General features: G+C 44.8%; 1 protein-coding gene across 2 annotated transcripts in view; it reads left to right on the forward strand.

Annotated features, from left to right (window-relative positions):
• Positions 1-23,091, forward strand: part of PLEKHM3 (pleckstrin homology domain containing M3) — a 94,943-nt gene that overhangs the window by 34,870 nt on the left and 36,982 nt on the right. For both annotated transcript variants that reach the window (XM_063317934.1, XM_063317935.1), the window contains exon 4: positions 17,608-17,753. In XM_063317934.1, the coding sequence (XP_063174004.1) occupies positions 17,608-17,753 (146 nt within the window). The remainder of the gene's footprint in view (positions 1-17,607; positions 17,754-23,091) is intronic.

Genomic DNA, 23,091 nt, shown 5'->3' on the forward strand with positions numbered 1-23,091 from the left:
ACATGCCAGTAAGGTAATGCTCAAGATCCTGCAAGGTAGACTTCAGCAATTCATGGAGCGAGAATTGCCAGGTGTACAAGCTGGGTTTAGAAAAGGCAGAGGAACTAGGGACCAAATTGCCAATATCCGCTGGATAATGGAAAAAGCCAGGGAGTTTCAGAAAAACATCTATTTCTGTTTTATTGACTATTCTAAAGCCTTTGACTGTGTGGACCAGAACAAATTGTGGCAAGTTCTTAGCGGTATGGGGATACCAAGTCACCTTGTCTGCCTCCTGAAGAATCTGTATAACGACCAAGTAGCAACAGTAAGAACAGATCACGGAACAACGGACTGTTTTAAGATTGGGAAAGGAGTACGGCAGGGCTGTATACTCTCACCCTACCTATTCAACTCGTACGCAGAACACATCATGCGACATGCTGGGCTTGAGGAATCCAAGCCTGGAGTTAAAGTCGCTGGAAGGAACATTAACAATCTCAGATATGCAGATGATACCACTTTGATGGCTGAAAGCGACGAGGAACTGAGGAGCCTTATGATGAAGGTGAAAGAAGAAAGTGCAAAAGCTGGCTTGCAGCTAAACCTGAAAAAAACCAAGATTATGGCAACCAGCTTGATCGATAACTGGCAAATAGAGGGAGAAAATGTAGAAGCAGTGAAAGACTTTGTATTCCTAGGTGCAAAGATTACTGCAGATGCTGACTGCAGTCAGGAAATCAGAAGACGCTTAATCCTTGGGAGAAGAGCAATGACCAATCTCGATAAAATAGTTAAGAGCAGAGACCTCACACTGACAACAAAGGTCCGCATAGTTAAAGCAATGGTGTTCCCTGTAGTAACATATGGCTGCGAGAGCTGGACCATAAGGAAGGCTGAGTGAAGATCGATGCTTTTGAACTGTGGTGTTGGAGGAAAATTCTGAGAGTGCCTTGGACTGCAAGAAGATCAAACCAGTCCATCCTCCAGGAAATAAAGCCAGACTGCTCACTTGAGGGAATGACATTAAAGGCAAAACTGAAATACTTTGGCCACATAATGAGAAGACAGGACACTCTGGAGAAGATGCTGATGCTAGGGAGAGTGGAAGGCAACAGGAAGAGGGGCCGACCAAGGGCAAGGTGGATGATGATATTCTAGATGTGACAGACTCGTCCCTGGGGGAGCTGGGGGTGTTGATGACCAACAGGAAGCTCTGGCGTGGACTGGTCCATGAAGTCACAAAGAGTCGGAAGCGACTAAACGAATAAACAACAACAACAACTGGTTGTCCTCTACACCCACACACGCACACTGCCCCCCCACCAAGCAGACATAACTTGCTCTCAAAATTCCATACCTACCCAGGAGCCTAAGATGGGGATTCTAACATCACCTTGGCCTCATATAAACAGCTGTGTAATCCCCGAAAGAGTGAAATATAATAATAAAATGTCACTATTAAGCACTACATTAAAATTGTTTTCAGTCTAAAAAAACAAAAAGCCAATGGAGAGGAGACTGGACAGATCTGGCTTTGTGTGTCAAAGTGGCTTCAGAATCTCTTCATTTGCCTTCTCCCATTTTGAAAGATGTTGGCTGTCTTGTCTTCATAGGGTGACTGTTTAACCTAACAGGATGGCTACTGGTAATCGCATCTTGTAGGCATTAGGCACACTAATTCCGGCTCCCCCCCCCCATACCCTTACCCTTACCCTATCCCACCCCACCCCACCCCCACAGCTGCAAAAGTGGGGTAAGCTTTGTGAAGATAAAAAGTTTTGCTGCAAATTCTTCAGCCGTTTAGTGCAAATTCCTGTAATTACCATCATTGTGTCCTGTCTGAATGGCACATAATACAGCAGAAGCCTTTCCTAATTGAGACCTTACAGGAGGTACAAATCCCTTCTTTGTTCAGCCTGACAAATTAGTGCCAGAAAGTGGCAGGGTCCAATAGGAATCAAAGACTAGCTGCACAAAGATGAGACTTAAGGCTACAGTAATAACCCTCTCTTGTTCCTCAGGGGAGGAGAAAAGTAATGGTGAATAGAAAAATGAGGGTGTTTTTTTTTCCTTTTTTGGTTTTGTTTTGTTGTGAATTCCCTTGACATGACAGCACCTTAGGGCTGCTTTATTTATTTAGTAAAAGTGATTAAATAGTAATACAACAGAGTGGCCCACTGTCCCTCCAGTTCCCCCATGCTGTAGACCCCCACAGCCTGGGCTAATTGATTGACAATGAACCACTGATAGAGAAGTTTGTTGGACAGATTTGATGGGGACAAGGTTTTTCCCTTCCCCATTTCTTGTTTTGGTTTGGTTTGGTTTTCCTTGAATCCAGCTTTGGGGGTGGTAATAGGGATTGGTTTTGTTTGAATTGCTCTCTGCAGTTTTTGCCTTCCTATCCTTTGCTTTGAAAGCATTTTCAGCAAAAACTTCCAGACAAACAGCTGACTTTCAGAAGTGAATGAAGAAGAATGTCACTTAAGACAAGTTTGTCTTAGACACTAGCTAGCATTTGCTAACCAGGTATATCAAGGTCAGAAGAGCATTTTAAAAAATGGACTGGTGAATGCCTACTCCTAAAAGGTTTTGCCTCAGGAACTGATACCTTCCATAGCCCCAGGAATAAAGAGGCTTTCCTAAGGCTACAGTTCTGTACACATCTATATAAAATTAAGTCAGCATGGCTTGCTTAATATAGGAGTGCACTGGAGTTTGTAGCTACTTATTCCCCCCCACCCCAAAGAACTGTATCTTCTGTTGCCGTGGTATTTTTCAATCTGCATGAAAGTCAGCTTCAGATTACTTAAAACTTCAAAGTTCTGTCCCATATGGTTATTACTGTCAGGGTTATATAGATTACATGGGGTGTCCTTCCTAGTTAGGCAATTTCAATGTCTTTAATTTATTTCACTTCAGCAAAGGATCGTTACCTTGTCATGGTGCTGGAGCTTGAGAACCTCAATGATGCCATGAGCTAAACTGTGAAGGGCCACCCAAGTCGGGAAGGTCATGACAGAGAGGTCAGACTAAATGCGATCCCTGGGGAAGGTAATGGCAACCCACCCCAGTATTCTTGCCGTGAAAACTAAATGGATCACTAGAACCAGAGATATGTCGGTATACCATCGGAAGATGAGACCCCGAGGTCGGAAGATGGTCAAAATGCTACTGGGGAGGAGCAGAGGATGAGTTCAACTAGCCCCAGACGTGATGACGCAGCTAGCTCAAAGCCGAAAGGACGGCTAGTGGCCGACGGTGCTGGTGGTGAACGGCGAATCCGATGTTCTAAGGATCAACACACCATTGGAACCTGGAATGTAAGATCTATGAGCCAGGGCAAATTGGATGTGGTTATTGGTGAGATGTCAAGATTACAGATAGACATTTTGGACGTCAGTGAACTGAAATGGACTGGAATGGGCCACTTCACATCAGTTGACCACCAGATCTACTACTGTGGACAAGAGGACCACAGAAGAAATGGAGTAGCCTTCATAATTAATAGTCAAGTGGCTAAAGCAGTGCTTGGATACAATCCAAAAAACGACAGAATGATCTCAATTCGAATTCAGGGCAAGCCATCTAACATCACAGTGATCCAAATATACACCCCAACCACGGATGCTGAAGAAGCTGAAGTAGAGCTTCACCTACTGCAGCACCTACTGGACAACACGCCTAAAAGAGACGTCATTTTCATCACGGGAGACTGGAATGCTAAGGTGGGCAGTCAAATGACACCTGGAATTACAGGTAAGCATGGCCTGGGAGAACAAAACGAAGGAGGACATAGGCTGATAGAATTTTGCCAAGACAGCTCACTCTGCATAACAAGCACTCTCTTCCAACAACCTAAGAGACGGCTTTATATGTGGACTTCCCCAGATGGACAACACTGAAATCAGATTGACTACATCCTTTGCAGCCAAAGGTGGTGGACATCGATACAGTCGGTAAAAACAAGACCTGGAGCTGACTGTAGTTCAGATCACGAACTTCTTCTTGCACAATTTAGGATCAGACTAAAGAGATTAGAGAAGACCCACAGATCAGCTAGATATGAGCTCACTAATATTCCTAAGGAATATGCAGTGGAGGTGAAGAATCGATTTAAGGGACTGGACTTAGTAGATAGGGTCCCGGAAGAACTCTGGACAGACGTTCGCAACATTGTTCAGGAGGCGGCAACAAAATACATCCCAAAGAAAGAGAAAACCAAGAAGGCAAAATGGCTGTCTTCTGAGACACTAGAAGTAGCCCAGGAAAGAAGGAAAGCAAAAGGCAACAGTGATAGGGGAAGATATGCCCAATTAAATGCAAAATTCCAGAGGTTAGCCAGAAGAGATAAGGAATTATTTTTAAACAAGCAATGCGTGGAAGTGGAAGAAGACAATAGAATAGGAAGGACAAGAGACCTCTTCCAGAAAATTAGAAACATTGGAGGTAAATTCCAGGCAAAAATGGGTATGATCAAAAACAAAGATGGCAAGGACCTAACAGAAGAAGAAAAGATCAAGAAAAGGTGGCAAAAATATACAGAAGACCTGTATAGGAAGGATAACAATATCGGGGATAGCTTTGACGGTGTGGTCAGTGAGCTAGAGCCAGACATCCTGAAGAGTGAGGTTGAGTGGGCCTTAAGAAGCATTGCTAATAACAAGGCAGCAGGAGACGATGGCTGAACTGTTCAAAATGTTGCAAGATGATGCTGTCAAGGTAATGCATGCTATATGCCAGCAAATTTGGAAAACACAAGAATGGAAAAAATCAACTTATATCCCCATACCAAAAAAGGGAAACACTAAAGAATGTTCAAACTATCGAACAGTGGCACTCATCTCACATGCCAGTAAGGTAATGCTCAAGATCCTGCAAGGTAGACTTCAGCAATTCATGGAGCGAGAATTGCCAGGTGTACAAGCTGGGTTTAGAAAAGGCAGAGGAACTAGGGACCAAATTGCCAATATCCTCTGGATAATGTAAAAAGCTAGGGAGTTTCAGTAAAACATCTATTTCTGTTTTATTGACTATTCTAAAGCCTTTGACTGTGTGGACCAGAACAAATTGTGGCAAGTTCTTAGTGGTATGGGGATGCCAAGTCTGCCTCCTGAAGAATCTGTATAACGACCAAGTAGCAACAGTAAGAACAGACCACGGAACAACGGACTGGTTTAAGATTGGGAAAGGAGTACGGCAGGGCTGTATACTCTCACCCTACCTATTCAACTCGTACGCAGAACACATCATGCGACATGCTGGGCTTGAGGAATCCAAGCCTGGAGTTAAAGTCGCTGGAAGGAACATTAACAATCTCAGATATGCAGATGATACCACTTTGATGGCTGAAAGCGACGAGGAACTGAGGAGCCTTATGATGAAGGTGAAAGAAGAAAGTGCAAAAGCTGGCTTGCAGCTAAACCTGAAAAAAACCAAGATTATGGCAACCAGCTTGATTGATAACTGGCAAATAGAGGGAGAAAATGTAGAAGCAGTGAAAGACTTTGTATTCCTAGGTGCAAAGATTACTGCAGATGCTGACTGCAGTCAGGAAATCAGAAGACGCTTAATCCTTGGGAGAAGAGCAATGACCAATCTCGATAAAATAGTTAAGAGCAGAGACCTCACACTGACAACAAAGGTCCGCATAGTTAAAGCAATGGTGTTCCCCGTAGTAACATATGGCTGCGAGAGCTGGACCATAAGGAAGGCTGAGAGAAGGAAGATCGATGCTTTTGAACTGTGGTGTTGGAGGAAAATTCTGAGAGTACCTTGGACTGCAAGAAGACCAAACCAGTCCATCCTCCAGGAAATAAAGCCAGACTGCTCACTTGAGGGAATGACATTAAAGGCAAAGCTGAAATACTTTGGCCACATAATGAGAAGACAGGACACCCTGGAGAAGATGCTGATGCTAGGGAGAGTGGAAGGCAACAGGAAGAGGGGCCGACCAAGGGCAAGGTGGATGGATGATATTCTAGAGATGACGGACTCATCCCTGGGGGAGCTGGAGGTGTTGACGACCGACAGGAAGCTCTGGCGTGGGCTGGTCCATGAAGTCACGAAGAGTCGGAAGCAACTAAATGAATAAACAACAACAAATTTATTTCAGTTTCAAATTTTTATACCAGTTAAGTAACATGGGCAGGTACTGCTATTTTGCCTTCAGGCAATCCTATAACTAAGTTGTAAAATGTTTTCTTTTCAGTTTTCAAAATATTTCCTTCCTGTTAGGAAATGTAGGCAAACAATTCTGGTAGAGGTCCAAAGCTACTTTGAGCGGTATAGCAAACGTAGAATTGTGATGATGATGATGATGATGATGATGATGATGCTTCAAGGATTTGTGGCCCATGGATTTTACTCTTTGATCTGTCTGCATAAGAGTGCAGCTGAACAGTGTGTATGTGTGTCCTCTCAGAAATACAGTAAAATCTGATGAGTTCAGGGGACTTAAACTTAGGTAAACATGTAAGGGATTGCATTGGAAAAGGAATATATCCTTAGCATAGGCTTGGGACCCATTGTACTTTGTGCTTGTATAAACATATAAAGGAAACCTGTTTTCCATCCTGCTTGTTAGTTTTGCTTGTTGCAGCTTTATCCTATGAAAGTAATTGTTAGGTAATTCTTGTACTATTTGTATATGTGTGTGCTTATTAGTTAAAAGTTTGGATGCTAAATGCCACACTTAGTATCTTGTAAACTACCTGTTCCCATGCATACATGGCAGTTGGAAAGCCTCAGAGAGAAAAATAAATGGCTGTAATGACTCAGTAAAAGGGGGATTGGCAGGGACAATCTAGTGTTAAATGCCTGTTACGGGGACCCAGCCCATGCAAATTGCATTATGTCAGTAATCAAAAAGGCTCCATTTGGAGTATTTTGTGTTTCTATATGTTTATATGTGGGAGAAATGAGAGTAAGACAATATTGTGTAGGGGTCTAAGACGTGTGACCCAAGGGCCACATATGGCTTATCTGCATGTCTATGTGGCCCTTGGAGTCCTGTCTAGAATGGGTGAAGATTTGAGGAGACCCTCCTCTCTCTCTTTCTCTCTGGTTTTTTTTTTGTTTTTGTTTTTTTGCATTTTCTCAGTGTTAGTATGGGCAAAATGAGTGACTGAAACCTTGTAGATGCTTAAGGAGTCATTTCACCCATTGAAACTCGTGAAAACCCCTCCCAGAATGGGTTCTACCCCTTTCGACACATGAAATGCCTCTGGAGGTTGCGCATCTTTGATTTGGTGATTGATTTATGCAGTTCACAGTGAATGAGGGTTGGGGTGACTTTAGGAATTTGGTGGATAGGTAGACCATATCCCCCGCCTGGAACGTCGGTTGTTGGCGCCGGTGCTTGTCGGCCTGCTCTTTGTAGGCCGCCTGTGCATCCTTCAGCGCTGCCGTGATTATTGGCCATGATTCCGCAATCTTCCGTCCCCAGTCGCTAGCGTCCACCTGTGGTTCCGGGGGTTGTGGTAGCTCCGGTATGGGGACGAAGTCGCGTCCCGAGACTACCTCGAACGGAGTTTTCCCCGTGCTCGTGTGGATGGCGTTGTTGTATGCGACTTCGGCGAACGGGAGCAGTTCAGCCCAGTCGTCTTGATGATAGTTAGTATATGAGCGTATGAATTGCTCTAGGGTGGCATTGAGGACCTCTGTGGCTCCGTCCGTCTGGGGGTGCCAGGCGGTGGATAGGGTCTGTTGGGTCCCCGTCAGCTTTAGGAAGGCCCGCCAGAATTTAGAGGTGAACTGTGTGCCCCTGTCGGTCACCACACGTGCGGGACATCCGTGTAACCTGTACACGTGGATGAGGAAGAGTTTGGCTAGTTGTTGTGCGGACGGGACCGACGTGCAGGGGATGAAGTGGGCCTGTTTTGAGAAGTAATCCTTCACCACCCAAATGGCCGTTTTCTTCTGGCTGGGTGGGAGGTCCACTATAAAATCCATAGAGATTTCCTCCCATGGGCGGGAGGGTTCCGCCACCTGTTGTAATAGCCCCGCGGGTTTGCCTGGTGCCCGTTTGGCCCTAGCGCACGTTGGGCAGGACGCTACGTATGCTTTCACGTCTCGTCTTAGCGCGGGCCACCAGAATTGACGCCTTGTTAGGTGTAGGGTCTTGAGGAACCCAAAGTGTCCCGCTTGCTTGGTGTCGTGTGACCTATGCAAGATCGCTTGGCGTTGCGAGTCCGGGACATAGATTCTGCCTTCCCCCCATGCCAGGTTCTGTGCCATCGTTACCTTGTCGGGGTTTGCCAGGAACCAGGGGTTGGTTTTGAGGGCGGCGGCGAGGTCCGTGCGTATTCCCCCTGGTAGTTGCGGTTGGCTTCGTCCGGTCACAGGTTGTCCCGCCGTCGGTTGCGCCGTAGCGTCGGGCTGCCTCCGAGCGCCGCTTCGGGTGGTCACGGCCATCCCCAGTTGCGAGGCGGATAGGACCGTCCCAATGGTATCTGGGGCGGGCTCTTCGTCTTGGGGCAGTAGGGAGAGGGCGTCGGCCAGGAAGTTCTTTTTGCCCAGCATGAACTTCAGCTGGAAGTTGAAGCGGCTGAAGAATTGGGCCCATCGGACCTGTTTTGGGCTAAGGCGCCTGGGCGTTCGGAGGGCCTCGAGGTTCCGGTGGTCGGTCCAGACCTCGAATGGTTGGGTGGCTCCCTTGAGTAGGTGTCGCCATGTTTCTAGTGCCGATTTTACCGCGAAGGCTTCTTTCTCCCAGACGTGCCATCGCCTTTATGTCTCGGAAAATTTCCTCGACAGGTAGGCGCATGGTTTCAGGAGTCCCGTGGGGTCCTTTTGGAGTAGGATGGCCCCCAGGGAGAAGTCTGAGGCGTCGGCTTGGACCACGAACGGCCGTTCTGGGTCCGGGTGCGCGAGGATTGGCTCCGTGGTGAACAGCGCTTTCAGTTTGTTGAATGCGGTCTGGCACGCGGGAGTCCAATTCAATACTGTGCCCGGGTTCTTGGCGCGTCGGGTGTCCCCCACCCCTTTGGTTTTGAGGAGGTCCGTTAGGGGGAGGGCTATCTCTGCGAACCCCCGGGCGAATGACCTGTAAAAATTCGCGAAGCCGAGGAAGCTCTGGAGTTGGCGTCTGTTGCGGGGGCGTTCCCAGTTCAGCACCGCCTCGACTTTTGCGGGGTCCATCTCTATGCCGTCTCCGGAGATTCGGTACCCCAGGTAGTCTAGGCGCGCTTTATGAAATTCGCACTTTGTAGGCTTGGCATAGAGCTGCGCCCTTCTGAGCTTGTCGAGGACTTGCCTGACTAGGGTCACATGTTCCTTGTGCGTTTTAGTGTAGATAAGGACGTCGTCTATGTAGACAAGGACCCCTTTGAACAGGTGTTCATGCAGTACCTCATTGATGAGCTGCATAAACACCCCGGGGGCCCCCGCGAGTCCGAACGGCAGCACTTTATACTGGAAGGCGCCTAGGGGGCAGTTGAACGCAGTCTTCCATTCGTCCCCCTCCCTGATTCGGATGCGATAGTACGCCTCGCGAAGGTCCAATTTGGAAAAGACTTTGCCCGTGGACAGGTGGGCGAGCATGTCTTTCACCAGGGGTAAGGGGTATTTGTTGGACAGGGAAGCCGCGTTTAGGCCCCGGTAGTCGGTGCAGAGCCGTAGGGTGCCGTCTTTCTTCTCCCGGAATAAGACGGGGGCTCCGACCGGTGAGCATGCTGGCTCTATGAATCCCCTCTCTAGGTTTTTATCGATGAACTCCCGGAGGGTTGCCATCTCCTTCGGGGTCATCGAGTAGATCTTCGGTCTAGGTAAGGGGACGTCGGGCAGCAGGTCGATCTGGCAATCCGTCTTGCGGTGGGGGGGTAGTTGGTCAGCTTCCGCCTCTCCGAAGACCTCGGAGAAGTCGGCGTATTGTTCCGGTAGGTCTGCTGTGGTAGCGGCGTTGTCCTGTGTAGTCGCCTCTGCTCGTCCCACAGTGGGGTTGGTTCCGCCCGCTGGAACTGGTGCCCGATACTCGCCGTCGCCAAATGTGAAGGTGCGGGTCTCCCAGTTGATGCACGGGTTGTTTGTCGCGAGCCACGGCATTCCCAGGACTGCAATGGGCCGTCCGATGTGGGTGACGACAAACGATGTGCGTTCGGTGTGAGTGCCCATTTGCAGGGTGACCGGCTCGGTTTGCATCGTAGCTGGTTTCCCTCCCGCTGTAGAGCCGTCCAGGTGGTGGAATGCCAACGGCGTGGGGAGGGGGAAGCAGCGGAGGTCGAGTTTGGCGACTAAGTCGGGGTGGATGAGGTTTTTTGAGCACCCCGAGTCCACTAGTGCCGCGGCCGTGGTGGCTCCGTTGCCGGCAGAGAGTTTAATTGCCGCCATTATCACGGAGCTTTCGCCGTTCCGTCGAGGTGGTCCACGCTGCTGTCCCACCGCCTGCCTCGCAACGCGTTTCAGGGCAGGCGGGGAGCTTTTCCCGCCGGCTGGTCTGGGTCTACGTTGTCCTCTTCCCCCCAGTAGGCGTCCCAGCCTTCCTCAGGTGTCGCTGTGGCTCCGGTCATTCGGCGGTGAGGGGGCAGCACCGGGTTAGGTGGTTTGGGGCTAGTTTTCGGGGTGGGTTTAGGCGCACTGGTCGGCAGTCGGTTGGCGAAGCAATCCGCCGTCTTGTGCCCTAGTTTTCCACACTTCCCGCAGGGCTCCCGATTAAATTTCTTCTTTGGGTATGTGGGGCCGGCCGTCCCCACGTGTGATGTGGGTACCTTTTTGCAGGTGTAGTTCGTGTCTTCCGTAGTTGTCATGAGGAAGGTGCGGTGCGCGTGTTCGGCTTTCCCCGCGAGGTGGATCCACCCGTGTAGAGTTTCTGGGTCGTCGCGGTAGAGGGCCCATTGAAGTACGTCGCGGTTGAGCCCCCTTTTGAACATTTCCAGCAGGGTGGTCTCGGACCAGTCGTTGACCTTCCCCGCGAGGGCTTTGAACTCGAGGGCGTAGTCTGGGACAGTGCGTGTGCCCTGTTTAAGTCTTTGGAGTGCGCTTTTCGCCCTCACTTTGGCTAGTGGGTCTTCGAAGTAGTTTTTCATCTCATTGATGAAGGCGGGGAAGTTGGCGAGGGCGGGGGAGCTGGACTCGTACAGTTGGACGTACCAGTCCGCCGCCCGGTCTTGTAATTTGATCGCCACGGCAGCGATCTTGTCCGCTTCGGAGTCGTAGGAGTGTCCGTGCCTCCCCATGAACTCCCTGGCGTTCGTGAGAAAGAACGACAGTTTCGCGGGGTTCCCATCAAAGAAGATGGGGAAGTCCTTTGGGGCCCGGGCGTTTTGTGCGGCCCCTCCTCTCGCTTCCCGGCCTGTGGTGTCGTCCGCCTGGGCCGTCTGTTGACCTTCATTTGGCCCGTGGGGATTCGGCGCTTCGCTCGGGGTGTGGACCTGTGCTGGGACGTCGTTGGGCGGCGCGGGGGGCATGAGCGACTGAAGCATGGTCCGGAGTTCCTTCAGTTGGGTCTCCATGGCCGCGAGTCTAGCTCGTGCGTCCTCGTCCACGATCCGCGCCGCCGCTGGGGCCAGTTCCGTCGGTGTGTCGGCGGGGGTGGGTTGCCGGTGGGGTTCAGTCTCTCCCGGCCGTTGGTCCGCTTCCTCCGCCGTCTGCTGGGTTGCTCCATCGTCCTCCTCCGTGCTTACCGCCGTTGGGCTGTCGCTCCACGCCCGTTGCTGGGGTGCGATGTGGGGCGCGGGGTTCTCCGCTGGTTTCGGGAGGTATGTTGCTCCCTCCTGTGGTCGGGTTGCCTCCGTCGCCATCTCCCCTTGGGGTTGGAGCTGAGGCTCGGGTTGGGTCGGGTGGGCGTCCATGGCTCCGGGAGTCCGCGGTGCCTCTGGCCTCGGTCGGTCCTCCTCTGCTTCTTGCCGTGCGGCCCGCCCTCCTTGTCCGCGTCGCGCCGGCCTCATCTTCCTGGTCTTCTCGCCGTCTACTCCTCCTGCGGCTCGTTGTCGTCCGGTGGGGCTCGGCGAGGCTGAGTTTATGACTCTCAGCTTTATGTCATGCGCTGCCTACCTCCGAATAATTCTCAGACGCTGATTCTGTGGAACAGGCTCTGATTTATTCGCAGTGTAGGTACAGTATAGGAAAAAAGCTGAGAGTGACAGGAGCGCGCCGGTGCGGGGTTTAAATACCCCGTGCCGGTCAGCGCCCCCTCACTCGCGGTTACATCACCCCCCTTTGTCCAACACGTTGTCCTGCCGGTAGGTGAGGGGTTGCGAGGCCCCGCTGGCGTTCCGGGATCGCCCATCATCGGTTTCTCTATTCCTCCGGTGATTGCTGTCAGCTGGGCGATCTCCGTTGCGTTAGCGCTTAACAGCTTGGGTGTGCCTCGCGATCCGTTTAGCCATTGTTTCTTGTCCTTCAGTCTTTGTGAGTTGATGGCTACTTATCTTGAGCCCCTTCCCCTGTTTCCTTGTTATTGTCATGTGTGCCATTGCGCTGATGTCTTCAGCTCAACGGCACTCATGACACTGTGCACGTGTTAACTTCATATGCTTGATTTCTTTTGACTGATAGCGCTTGAGTTTCCATCGCCTATTTCAGATATGCACTGAAACATATTGATGGAAAGCTGTTTCACATCTCATAATCTAATGTCATGAGTAAATCGATTATCATCATCATCATCATTATTATTTCCATGTCTCTGGAAATGTATAAAATATGGGAATTTAATGGGCATATTAATTTTGCCTTCAGGAACAGTGGGACAGGGTAAGTTGTTCATCATTATAGGCAAGGAGAGGTCCTGATTGCATGGCAAAAGAAAGGGAAGATGAACTTGGATTTTTCTTTTCCTGGCTTGCTAGGTCAGATGAAGAGTCTATTTAGCACCCACACCTCCACCCCCAGCCAGCCAGCCAGCAGTGGCTCACCAGAGGCTTTCAAAAAGCCCCCCAGCCAGACTTGAAGGCAGCAACCTTCCCCTCAGTTGCTGCTTTGAATGGGAAGGTTCCATTTAGCAGGAAAAGGTTGTAGGGATGATAAGTTCCTCCTTTATGAACTTGGCACTTCCCTTTTCAAAGCCACTGGATCTTGTACAATTCAGCAGATACAGCAAATGAACTGGGTATTGTGTGAAGTAATTTCTTTTGGTATAGAGTACTGATTCTACGGCTTGAACATTTCATTGGGCAACTGCTATGAATTCTATGCTACAAAAAGGGAAGAGAAAAATATCTCCCTGGGTTGATCAGGAGCTGCTTTAAAAAAAAACAACAGCTGTGTCCCCCTACTATCTGAGCAGCTGATTACAGTCCGCCCCACTTTTGCCATCTGAGCATATTTCCTCCACGTCAAGCACATCTGCTGGTGGGAAAGCCCATTTGCTTTCTTATTTTTATTCTCTCTCTCCTATCAGAACAGAACTGTGAGCTTTAAAAGATACCCTTCTTCACCTTATATTACCTTTAGTCCCAGTAGCATTCAGGGTAAGCTGTATGTGCGTGTGCTTTTGTGTGTAGAGTTGTGCTTCGTGGCTTTGTAATGGACTTGTGAAATCTAAGCAATAAAAAGTTAGCCAATTTCAAAGGTGAAGGTTTCTCCTGCCACAAATTCACCTTTGTGAGATAACTGGAGTAGTGTTTTGCTCAGGTTTTATTGACTTGGATTTTAAGGTTAATAAACATACAAAGAACAGATTTTTGGTTTGTTTGCCTTTTTAAATGCAAAGTGCAATTTGGGCAGCAATAAACAAGTGCTAGAGGCTACATTGCCTCTAGCACTTGCTTATTGGAAGAGCTTTGTCAGCAATTGTTGCAGAGCATGGTGTGAAAGCAATGCAGCAGCAGACCTTGATGTAATATGATAATATTTATTTCAGTCAGTGACCAGGTAAAACAGAACATATATAAGCTAAATACAGCAAAAAGAGAAGAGAAAACAAACACATAGCCATAAGATAGGTGAATCAGGTATGAGGACATCATGTGCAGTAGTCAGTTGTTGGCATACATTCACAGCAGCTATACAGAACTTTGCAATGGAGCTTTATTTTTCCTCTCCTCAGAGCTTAGTTGGGCAACATGCCTACTTTCATATCCAATTTTTGAAAAAGCTTTCTAGTCCTGCTTTTAGATAAGAGAATGACCTGAATATGATTGCCCTATTCATCAGTGCTGGAAAGTAAAATTATCTGACCTTCCTTTCCGCCTTCCACCTTTTTCAATTAGAAAGCGGAGGCAGCATCATTCACTGCCCGGCACTGGCTCGCCTCCCCTGTGCTGCCATCTTCTCAGTAGTGCTCTGAGTGGTATTCTCTGACCTCCAGAAGACTGTGAAAACAGATAGCTCTGAGCCATCTGAACTGCAGTCCTTGTGCAGGAGAAGGCAGCACCATCAGACGTACTCCCTAAACTCCCTCATGATGTCACGCGAGAGCCTTCAGGCTGCCAATAATTCATCCTCACGAATTCATGGCCTAGCAAGATGGCACGTGGGTCATGGACACACATACTTTTAAAAGAGAAGGACTGCTTGCAGACGTGCATTGCTACATGCCTTATCTGACTAGCACATCGTATTTATCTTGTTTTTGTTTTTGCTGGAACTGCTACCTGATTAAAGAAACCTGACATGAAAAATTGTATGGATTTTTATGGCAAGCTTAAATCCACTTCATGTGGGAGGAAATGCCAATGAACTCGGTGGACCCTCTGAATAACCTGCACAGGAGTGCACATTTAATCAAATGGTTATAAAATCTGCTCATGTTGCAAATCAATAAGGAATTCTAAAAATATTTTTCTGTTTTTAATGATGTCACTTTGGATCATCCTATCTCCTAGACATAAGATGCTCCCTCAAAAGCAGTATCTGCTTTCCATGGAATTTGTAAGTTCTGCCAGTTTAATCCTGTGTGAATTTTTTTTAAAAAATATTTTTATTATAGTATTTAATTTTTGTGTTTTCTTTTTAATGATTTTCTTATTTTTTCTTCTTACCCCCCCATACTGAAATCTTTTATAAAAGTATGCTAAATACATTCAATATTTTTTAGAAATGAGAAAAAATTGCTGCCTAATTAATGAGAGAACTTTTAAAATCAAATAAAACATTAGGCAATGATATATCTATATATTTTTAAATTGCTTATGCAATTTTTTAGTGGGGTGACAGTAACTGTGATATTCCTTACATTTGTCTCAAAAGTATATGCTTTTTGTCATCTTTATTATCAAGGGTATAAATTAATAAGAGCCAGAACCATATTTTAAACTAAATATGATTATTACTTGAAAGCATCGATTTCTGATTCTTTTAAGAAAACCCAAAATAGTTCCAATAAATGTTCTTAAAATTTAGTGCTTTGAGGGAGGGGGTAAGAAACACATCTTTCAAATCTACATAAATCTTGTTGCATCCCACTCCATTAACATTTTTTGTTCTCATTACTAGACAGTGATATCTCTGTGTAGGCTATATTTTAAAACATTTTGAATCCCTTTAATAAACATTGAAAATAAAACAATTATATTTCCAAGCACAAAAATATATCTCCATGTTTCAAGAATGATCCAAATGTTAGGATTCCTATGATGGTTTAATACTAGTAGAATATCTATAATTGTTTTGATAAAGTGCTGCTGCAACAAAAGCCCCTTTGCTCTTTTCAAATGAGCAACCTACAGCTCTAAAAATCTGTAATGTCAAATTTAACAAGAGGAAGATGTAATATAGAAAATGCCATTTTATTTCTTTAAATATAATGGAATGTTTGCTTTAAGAAACCTTAACAATCAAACTGCATTTATAAGCCTTGAAGCCCAAACTTCCTGTGTAACAAAATACACAGCTTTCTACTATATCACTGCTTCCTTATTTCTTTCCTTATTTGAAGAAAATAGCTTAATTGCTGTCTGTCGCTGACATGCATTTTGTCACCATGCATTACTTTGAGCTTCATAACATCAAAGGAATCAACTGTATTCATAATTAGAAGTAAAAGGATTGTAGAAATAACAGGCCTTGTTAAAAAAAACCCACGCAACTGAAAGAAAGTACAAGGGTGAAAGTACAATTTAACATAGAAAATGTAACACTACAGTGGCCTTATAACATGAACTGGTTTTTTTTAACATTTCAGTATTAAATTTGATATTTTGAACACTCTAAGCAACACAGGCTATTGTGCGTGTTATGATATATGACCCAGGTAAAAATGTGTTGTCAAGGAAATTGAGTATAAGTATAAATCAAGTGGGAAACTTACAGAAGTATTGTATGAAAACAGGGTGAGCAAAATTTGCTTCCTTGGAAGATGTCAGAAAATAAGAATATAGACTATATATATTCAATATCAAAAAGTGCTTTTAAGATGATACTATAAGATAATTCAAACCTCTGGTTAATTATAATGTTAATTAGCTATAAAGACTTTGTTCTGCTGTGATAGTTTTATGTCAGGATCCACATACCTACATTTTGTCTTAGTCCTTCAGAACAGCTTTGAGCTGGACAGGTATACATCTTAATAAACATTTAGCTTCCCCAGCTGCTTGATAGAGATGCCCTTGATGAATTTATACCTGGTACATTTCTGAAAGAAAGAGGTCCTGCCAACATGCATTCTACTGTAAAAAAATGGTGAGGCAGAAGTTCAACAGATCTATAATCTTCCCTAATCCCTTCCTACATCTTCTCTCAACAGCTTTAGCCAACATGGCCAGTAGTGAGGAATCTGAGAAAGGTAACTTAACAACATCTGAAAGGCCAAAAAACATTACATATCCATGCTCTGAAGGAAAGGGATACAGAATCATTTCTGTCCTGGAAACTGTCTATTATAGAAGAATTATATGGAAGAATTATCTTCTTTCCATGTGTTGGGAAGAAGAACTTAGCCACATAAAATTAAAAACCATGTTAAGACGTTGTAATACTTGATTCTATTAGGTAAAAGAACAGATGCACTGATTTCCAAAAATAATTAGAAATACTAAATATATAGATAGCTGAGGGATCAGTTTGCTGGTGGGTATAATAGCTGAGGGACACCTATCTTTAAAGTTTGCTGTACTAAATAAAACTTAAAGAAGAGAAAAACATTAAAAACATGAAACTAAAACAGCATTAATCTCATGAGCAATAGCATTTTTTAAAAAAATGAATAGTAGAATGCTAAAAACCTGGTCTGTTTGACAGTACAGCTCCTGGGCCTGAAAAATATTCAGTCCAATTTATAATACTGCTGGGCCTGGTGAAGAGATTTTTGTGATCTGCTTTGATTCTAAGAATCAGTTCAGTCATCAGAATTTCTAGTTGTCACATATGAAAACGGTTTCTGAGAGAAGTGTTCCCTGCCTTTCCTTTTGGAATCTCTTGAGTCATCCGCCTGTCATGGAGTCTTCTGCAAAACTAAAGAAAAAAGTATTTAGATATATTTGATAGGGTACTGTCAGGTGGATGGCTCCTAGCAGTACCAATTAAAACACACTGGACAATTATTCTCATTGTTCATGTGTGTGGAAAGGCAAAAAGATGGGAGAAGCAATTCGAAAACTCAGGAAGATTACGAGTGGAAGCAGATGGTATCTGAAACTCCATGAAATTCTGTTGATGAGTTACACTAATTACATCATAAGCAATGGGGATATTTTTCAGTGTAACTAAAAATCTTTTTACATCAGTCTTTTTTCCCCCTATTTGAAGGTTGTCAGCGTTCTGTTGGCTTAAGCAGTGGAAAAGCAAAGGTATGCAACTACAGTGGATGGTATTACTGCAGCATCTGTCACGTTGATGACACCTTTCTAATTCCTGCACGGCTAGTTCATAACTGGGACACTTCAAAATACAAGGTAAAAGTAAATACGTGCTAACAACAGTACGAGTCCCTGCTCCCTGGTCATAGTATGGAATTTGCACACATAGAACTGCCCTATAGGAAAATGTTATCTCAATCAATCAATCAGTAAGTTTACTGTTGTGACCACAGGCCATTATGCTATATAGAATTATAAAAAAAGAAAAGAAAATTAGTAATAATTAGAGAAAGAGGATGGGGAAAAAATATCAACAAAGAAAAGGCATGCAAGGAGTCACGTTAAGATGTGATCATTTCTTTCTGAGTTTAAAATAAAGCATTGCAAAGGTAGCATCCTGACTACTAACAGTTGGAAATACACAAGGAGATTTTCCAATTTCTAAGTTCCAGCACCTCACCAGTGCAAGGTGAATTCGGTGATTGAGGGAAACCCCACTTCCAACTGATAGGCAGCTGGAGTGCCCTGAGGGAGGCCCAGACTCTTCTTTAGGAAACTTGTCTGGACTACTGCCAACTGGGCAATGGTCATCTCATCGCACTCCTAAATCTCAGCCCCATATAACATCTGAGCTATCAGCTTTTTGTTGTTGTTTATTCATTTAGTCACTTCCGACTCTTCGTGACTTCATGGACCAGCCCATGCCAGAGCTTCCTGTCAGTTGTCAACACCCCCAGGGACGAGTCCGTCACCTCTAGAATATCATCTATCCATCTTGCCCTTGGTCGGCCCCTCTTCCTTTTGCCTTCCACTTTCCCTAGCATCAGCATCTTCTCCAGGGTGTCCTGTCTTCTCATTATGTGGCCAAAGTATTTCAGTTTTGCCTTTAATATTCCCTCAAGTGAGCAGTCTGGCTTTATTTCCTGGAGGATGGACTGGTTTGATCTTCTTGCAGTCCAAGGCACTCTCAGAATTTTCCTCCCACAACACAGTTCAAAAGCATCGATCTTCCTTCTCTCAGCCTTCCTTATGGTCCAGCTTTCGCAGCCATATGTTACTACGGGGAACACCATTGCTTTAACTATGCGGACCTTTGTTGTCAGTGTGAGGTCTCTGCTCTTAACTATTTTATCGAGATTTGTCATTGCTTGCCCTGAATTCGAATTGAGATCATTCTATCGTTTTTTGGATTGTATCCAAGCACTGCTTTAGCCACTTTACTATTAATTATGAAGGCTACTCCATTTTGTCTGTGGTCCTCTTGTCCACAGCAGTAGATCTGGTGGTCATTTGATGTGAAGTGGCCCATTCCAGTCCATTTCAGCTTAGCACAAAATATTTTGAGTGCAGGTACTACTAACTACCCTCTTTTGGAGTAGAAAAAGTACAAGATGATCTCCACTGTGCATTGATCTGTTGCTAAGACAGTGGATATGTATGTTTTCCATCCAAGGAACTGGTGAAAAAAATGCCTTATGTATTTAAAGGAAGAGCATTGCTCTATGTCAGTGTTTCTCAACCTTGGTAACTTTAAGATATGTGGACTTCAACTCCCAGAATATCTATTGAATCAAAAGTAGAGGTGAGTTCAATAAATAATATGTAAGGATGTTTTTTTAATCCATTGGTGTACTGTTTACTTAAGGCCTTTAGAGTAATACAGTGATCTACCATGCTGTACCCAAAAATATGTGGGTGCCATCTTATTTATTTATTTATTTATCAAATTTGTCACCGCCCATCTCCTCCCACCGGAGGGACTCCCAGAGGTATCGAGGGGAAAAGTCCCACTGAAGGGACTTTTCCTCTCGATACCTCTGGGAGTAATGATATATCATGATCCATGTTGTTTCTGTGGAGTAATCTGCTCTAAATTAGACATGGGTGTTCTGCCATGCTTGAAGTGAACATTATGCCCTTCTGGAAGTAAGATTATTTCTATGTTTCTTAGTTTAAAATGTCAGTGACTGTAAAAATCAATGAAAATGTTTGTACTGCTTAATTTTTAAAAAGAGAATGAATTAAACTGAGCAGATTTTAGCATTTCCCTCTCATTCACACTGCTGCTTTCGGACAGAAATTAGACCATCTTATTTTTCTTTCCAATATTTCTACATATAGGACTCAGTGAATATACCACAGGATGAATCTTATTTCTTAATGTTGATATAGCTAGACATTGATTTTCATTTGTTCCCTCAGACTAAAATTCATGTATAATACTACACTAGTTTAATGTATCATCCTGTTTGCTGGTCTGGTGTCTGCTCCCCTTATAGAGAGCTTAAACTTAATGAATCAAAGGCAATAATTGTTGTACTAGACTTGGTGTATTTCGTACTTTTTTTGTTTTATTTGTTTTTAGTCATCTTGTAGGATTTTTGAGGATAACTACTCTGACAAGCTTTGGATTTACCAAGTCCTGATTCTTTGAATGATCTTAGTGTTTTAGTTGCATATTACTGACAATAATTAAGAGATATAATATGACAGAAGGAGCAGGGTCAGAGATTCAGCAGACTGGGGCATAGATGGTACTGGGGAATCTAGAAGTGCTGCTGCCAGGCCCCTCCTCTGCCAGCAATGATATATCCCCAACTGACATGGGTCCCTGGCAGCTTGAGAGACTACCCTAGCCACGGCATGAAGTCTCTGTGCCCTACAGAAGAGATTGACTTTTTGGTAAGCAACAAACCTCTTCTGGACCTGGCAGACTGGCACCTCCTCATCAGTGCTGGGTGTACAAAAGGAGCTGCAGCTGTGCATGCCCAACCGGGGGAGTTTTAAACAAAGTCACCATTGTGCCCTGCTTCTGGAAGGAATTTCACATCTGGCTCCATGTCTGTCTACATTTCTTTTACACTCTTGATTTTGGCTTGTTCCTGACTCTAAGTCCAGCTTGCCCTTCACCATTCCAAGACTATACTACACTCTCTGGCTTCAGCCCTCTCAACCTTGCTTACATCTCTCCTTTGACTTTTGGCAACTCTGCATGCAAATGTACATCCCATGCTTTCCTGCCCAGTAATTTCATTCCTGTTTCATTGGCTCAGGCTCTTCGCACTGCCCACATGCACACTCCCTTTGCACCCTGTTCTTCACCTCCTTGCTGCTAACCTCCGACCTAAGAACACTCCCAGTGTGTGCTTGACTCCAGCACCTCAGAAAACATTACACACAAAAGCACGGGTTGTGCCTGCACCCTGCCTGCCAAGTACCCCAGAGTTTGCCTCTAGCCCTTTTCCTTCAGATGAGTGCCATTCAATCTGAAGAAATGGAAGCATTGCTTCAAGAGAACCAGGTGCTTTGTGGCCAGCTAGTGAATTAGCAGTTGCAGTGGCCAATATCCTGCAAATCAAAGAATATGCTAGCTATGCCAGTAGAGATGTTCCATGGCACCGAGTCCAAATTGATTGCTCAGGACTTGATGTGCAATGATGCAGTACTCCTGGGCCAAATCCAGGAAGGCCTCTTAGATAATGTCTCTTTTTAAAAATAATTTTTATTAAAAGTTTTTAAAAGAACATAAAAACTAATACAGACTATACAAAATAGAGAGAACAAAGAAAGAAGGGAAGGAAGAAAATGGAAAAAAAACAAAAGTGCAGTGAGAAAGAATAAAAAGAAATAGAAGAAGCTTCCAGTTTTCTCTGCAGCAAATATAAGTACGAATCTCTCAAATAATGTCTTGATGATTGGCTAAGTTGAAAGCCCAGGCAAAATACAAGAGCTAATACAATTCTGCACGTGGGTAAGTGGGTGCCTCAAAGTGCACAAGGCTCAACAGGTCTTCACAGCCCCCAGGAGAAAGCCTCAGTTGCCCACATCAACAAATGTTAGGGTCCCCATCAGTGTGCATCCCATGCAACTACTGAAGTATCCACACAGCTGGGCCATAGTCGTGGTTGGTTATCTGAACCTGAGAAGATCCAACAGCAGCAATAAAACCTTTGTTTATGTGTGGCCAGCCAAACCATTGTGCCCAAGAGGGCCCTGAAAAATTGTGCAAAGGACAGCAGGCAGGAAACTGGACACCTCTTGCCAGTCTGAGCACTGAGTTTGGGGGTGAAGTAGAAAAGCCCAAACCATTCATTGGCCTTCCCACCTGTAGAGAGTAAGGAAGAGATTGACGGAGATATACAGGAACCATTACCTAGATGAAAGGAGCTGAAGCATTTTTAAAGTCCAGACCAATGAGATATCTTTCAGAAGTAGTTCAGGCAGATGCCTCCCTAATTCACTGAAATAGGAGGAGGAGGAGGGACAGCACAATCACACATGCAAATTTCTATTACTATAGCCAAACTCAATAAAAATAGTTTATCTGGGTACTGGTGATGGAACTGGGCAACCAGATGAGGGACATGAACTTCTGTGACATCCTCCTAAGACCATTCCTTTGGACTGTATCCTTTGCAGTCAGTTAAGTATTGCAGATGTCCATGATGCCAGCAAGAGTCCAGAGCACCTCACATTCTCTTGATTCTCCTTCCTTAGAAGTAGCAAGTCTCTCTTCCATTACCTGATTTGTGATATCATAATTGTTTTAAGATTCACTTTGAAGCAAGCAAAGTCTTCTGTTAACATTGTGTAAGAGAGCCAGTGTGTTGGATTAGGAGTGGGGAGAGCCTGGTTCTAGTCCATAGAACTGTAGTTGCTCACTACGTGGTTTTGAGCCGGTCATGCACTCTTAGCCCAACCTACATGACAGATTGTTCTTGTGGGGAAAAAAAGGAGAGAGAACTATGTGCATCATCTTGAGCTCCTGAATGAAAGGTGGGATATAAATCTAACAAACAAATACAGAATTTGTCTCTGAATCAGAATTGGCTTCAAGCCATGGTTCTGGCTTCTACTTTAAAGCATTCATCATAGGTTAGTATGATTATTCCTATATTATAGTTTCAGCTTTTTGGATTAGATATGGTGATATAAAAGTATAGTAAATAAATGAATAAATATATGTATGGGTAAAAAGGAAAAACAACTACCATTTAATATTACAAAGAAAGGGGAACAGGAGATATTAAGCGAAGAGATGTTGGTGTTCTTGAATACCTTACAGGTTTTGGCAAGATCTTCCACTTTAATACGTGCATCCAAAAAGGACAAAAAAGAAAGAAAATGGCTCCAAAACTATCAAAAGTAACAAATTCCACTGAATTCTTGTTGCTATTACACAGTAGTGTTAATGCAAAAGAAAAAAAATCAGAATTGCCTTTGTAATGGTAGATTTTACTGAACTGTTGTTTGAATGGTCAGTGTTTCACCATCTTCCAGCTGTGAAAAATATTGTAGACTGACTCTGGAGCATAATCGTGAAGAATCATGTCTTAGAATATAAAGGAAATGGGTTAACATATTAAACAAAATAACTACAGTGCTTTTGGTTTCAAAGAGAAAAAAAAATCTCTCTTACTGCATCAGACAATAC

Source organism: Candoia aspera, chromosome 1, assembly GCF_035149785.1.
Source record: "Candoia aspera isolate rCanAsp1 chromosome 1, rCanAsp1.hap2, whole genome shotgun sequence".
Classification (NCBI taxonomy): domain Eukaryota; kingdom Metazoa; phylum Chordata; class Lepidosauria; order Squamata; family Boidae; genus Candoia; species Candoia aspera.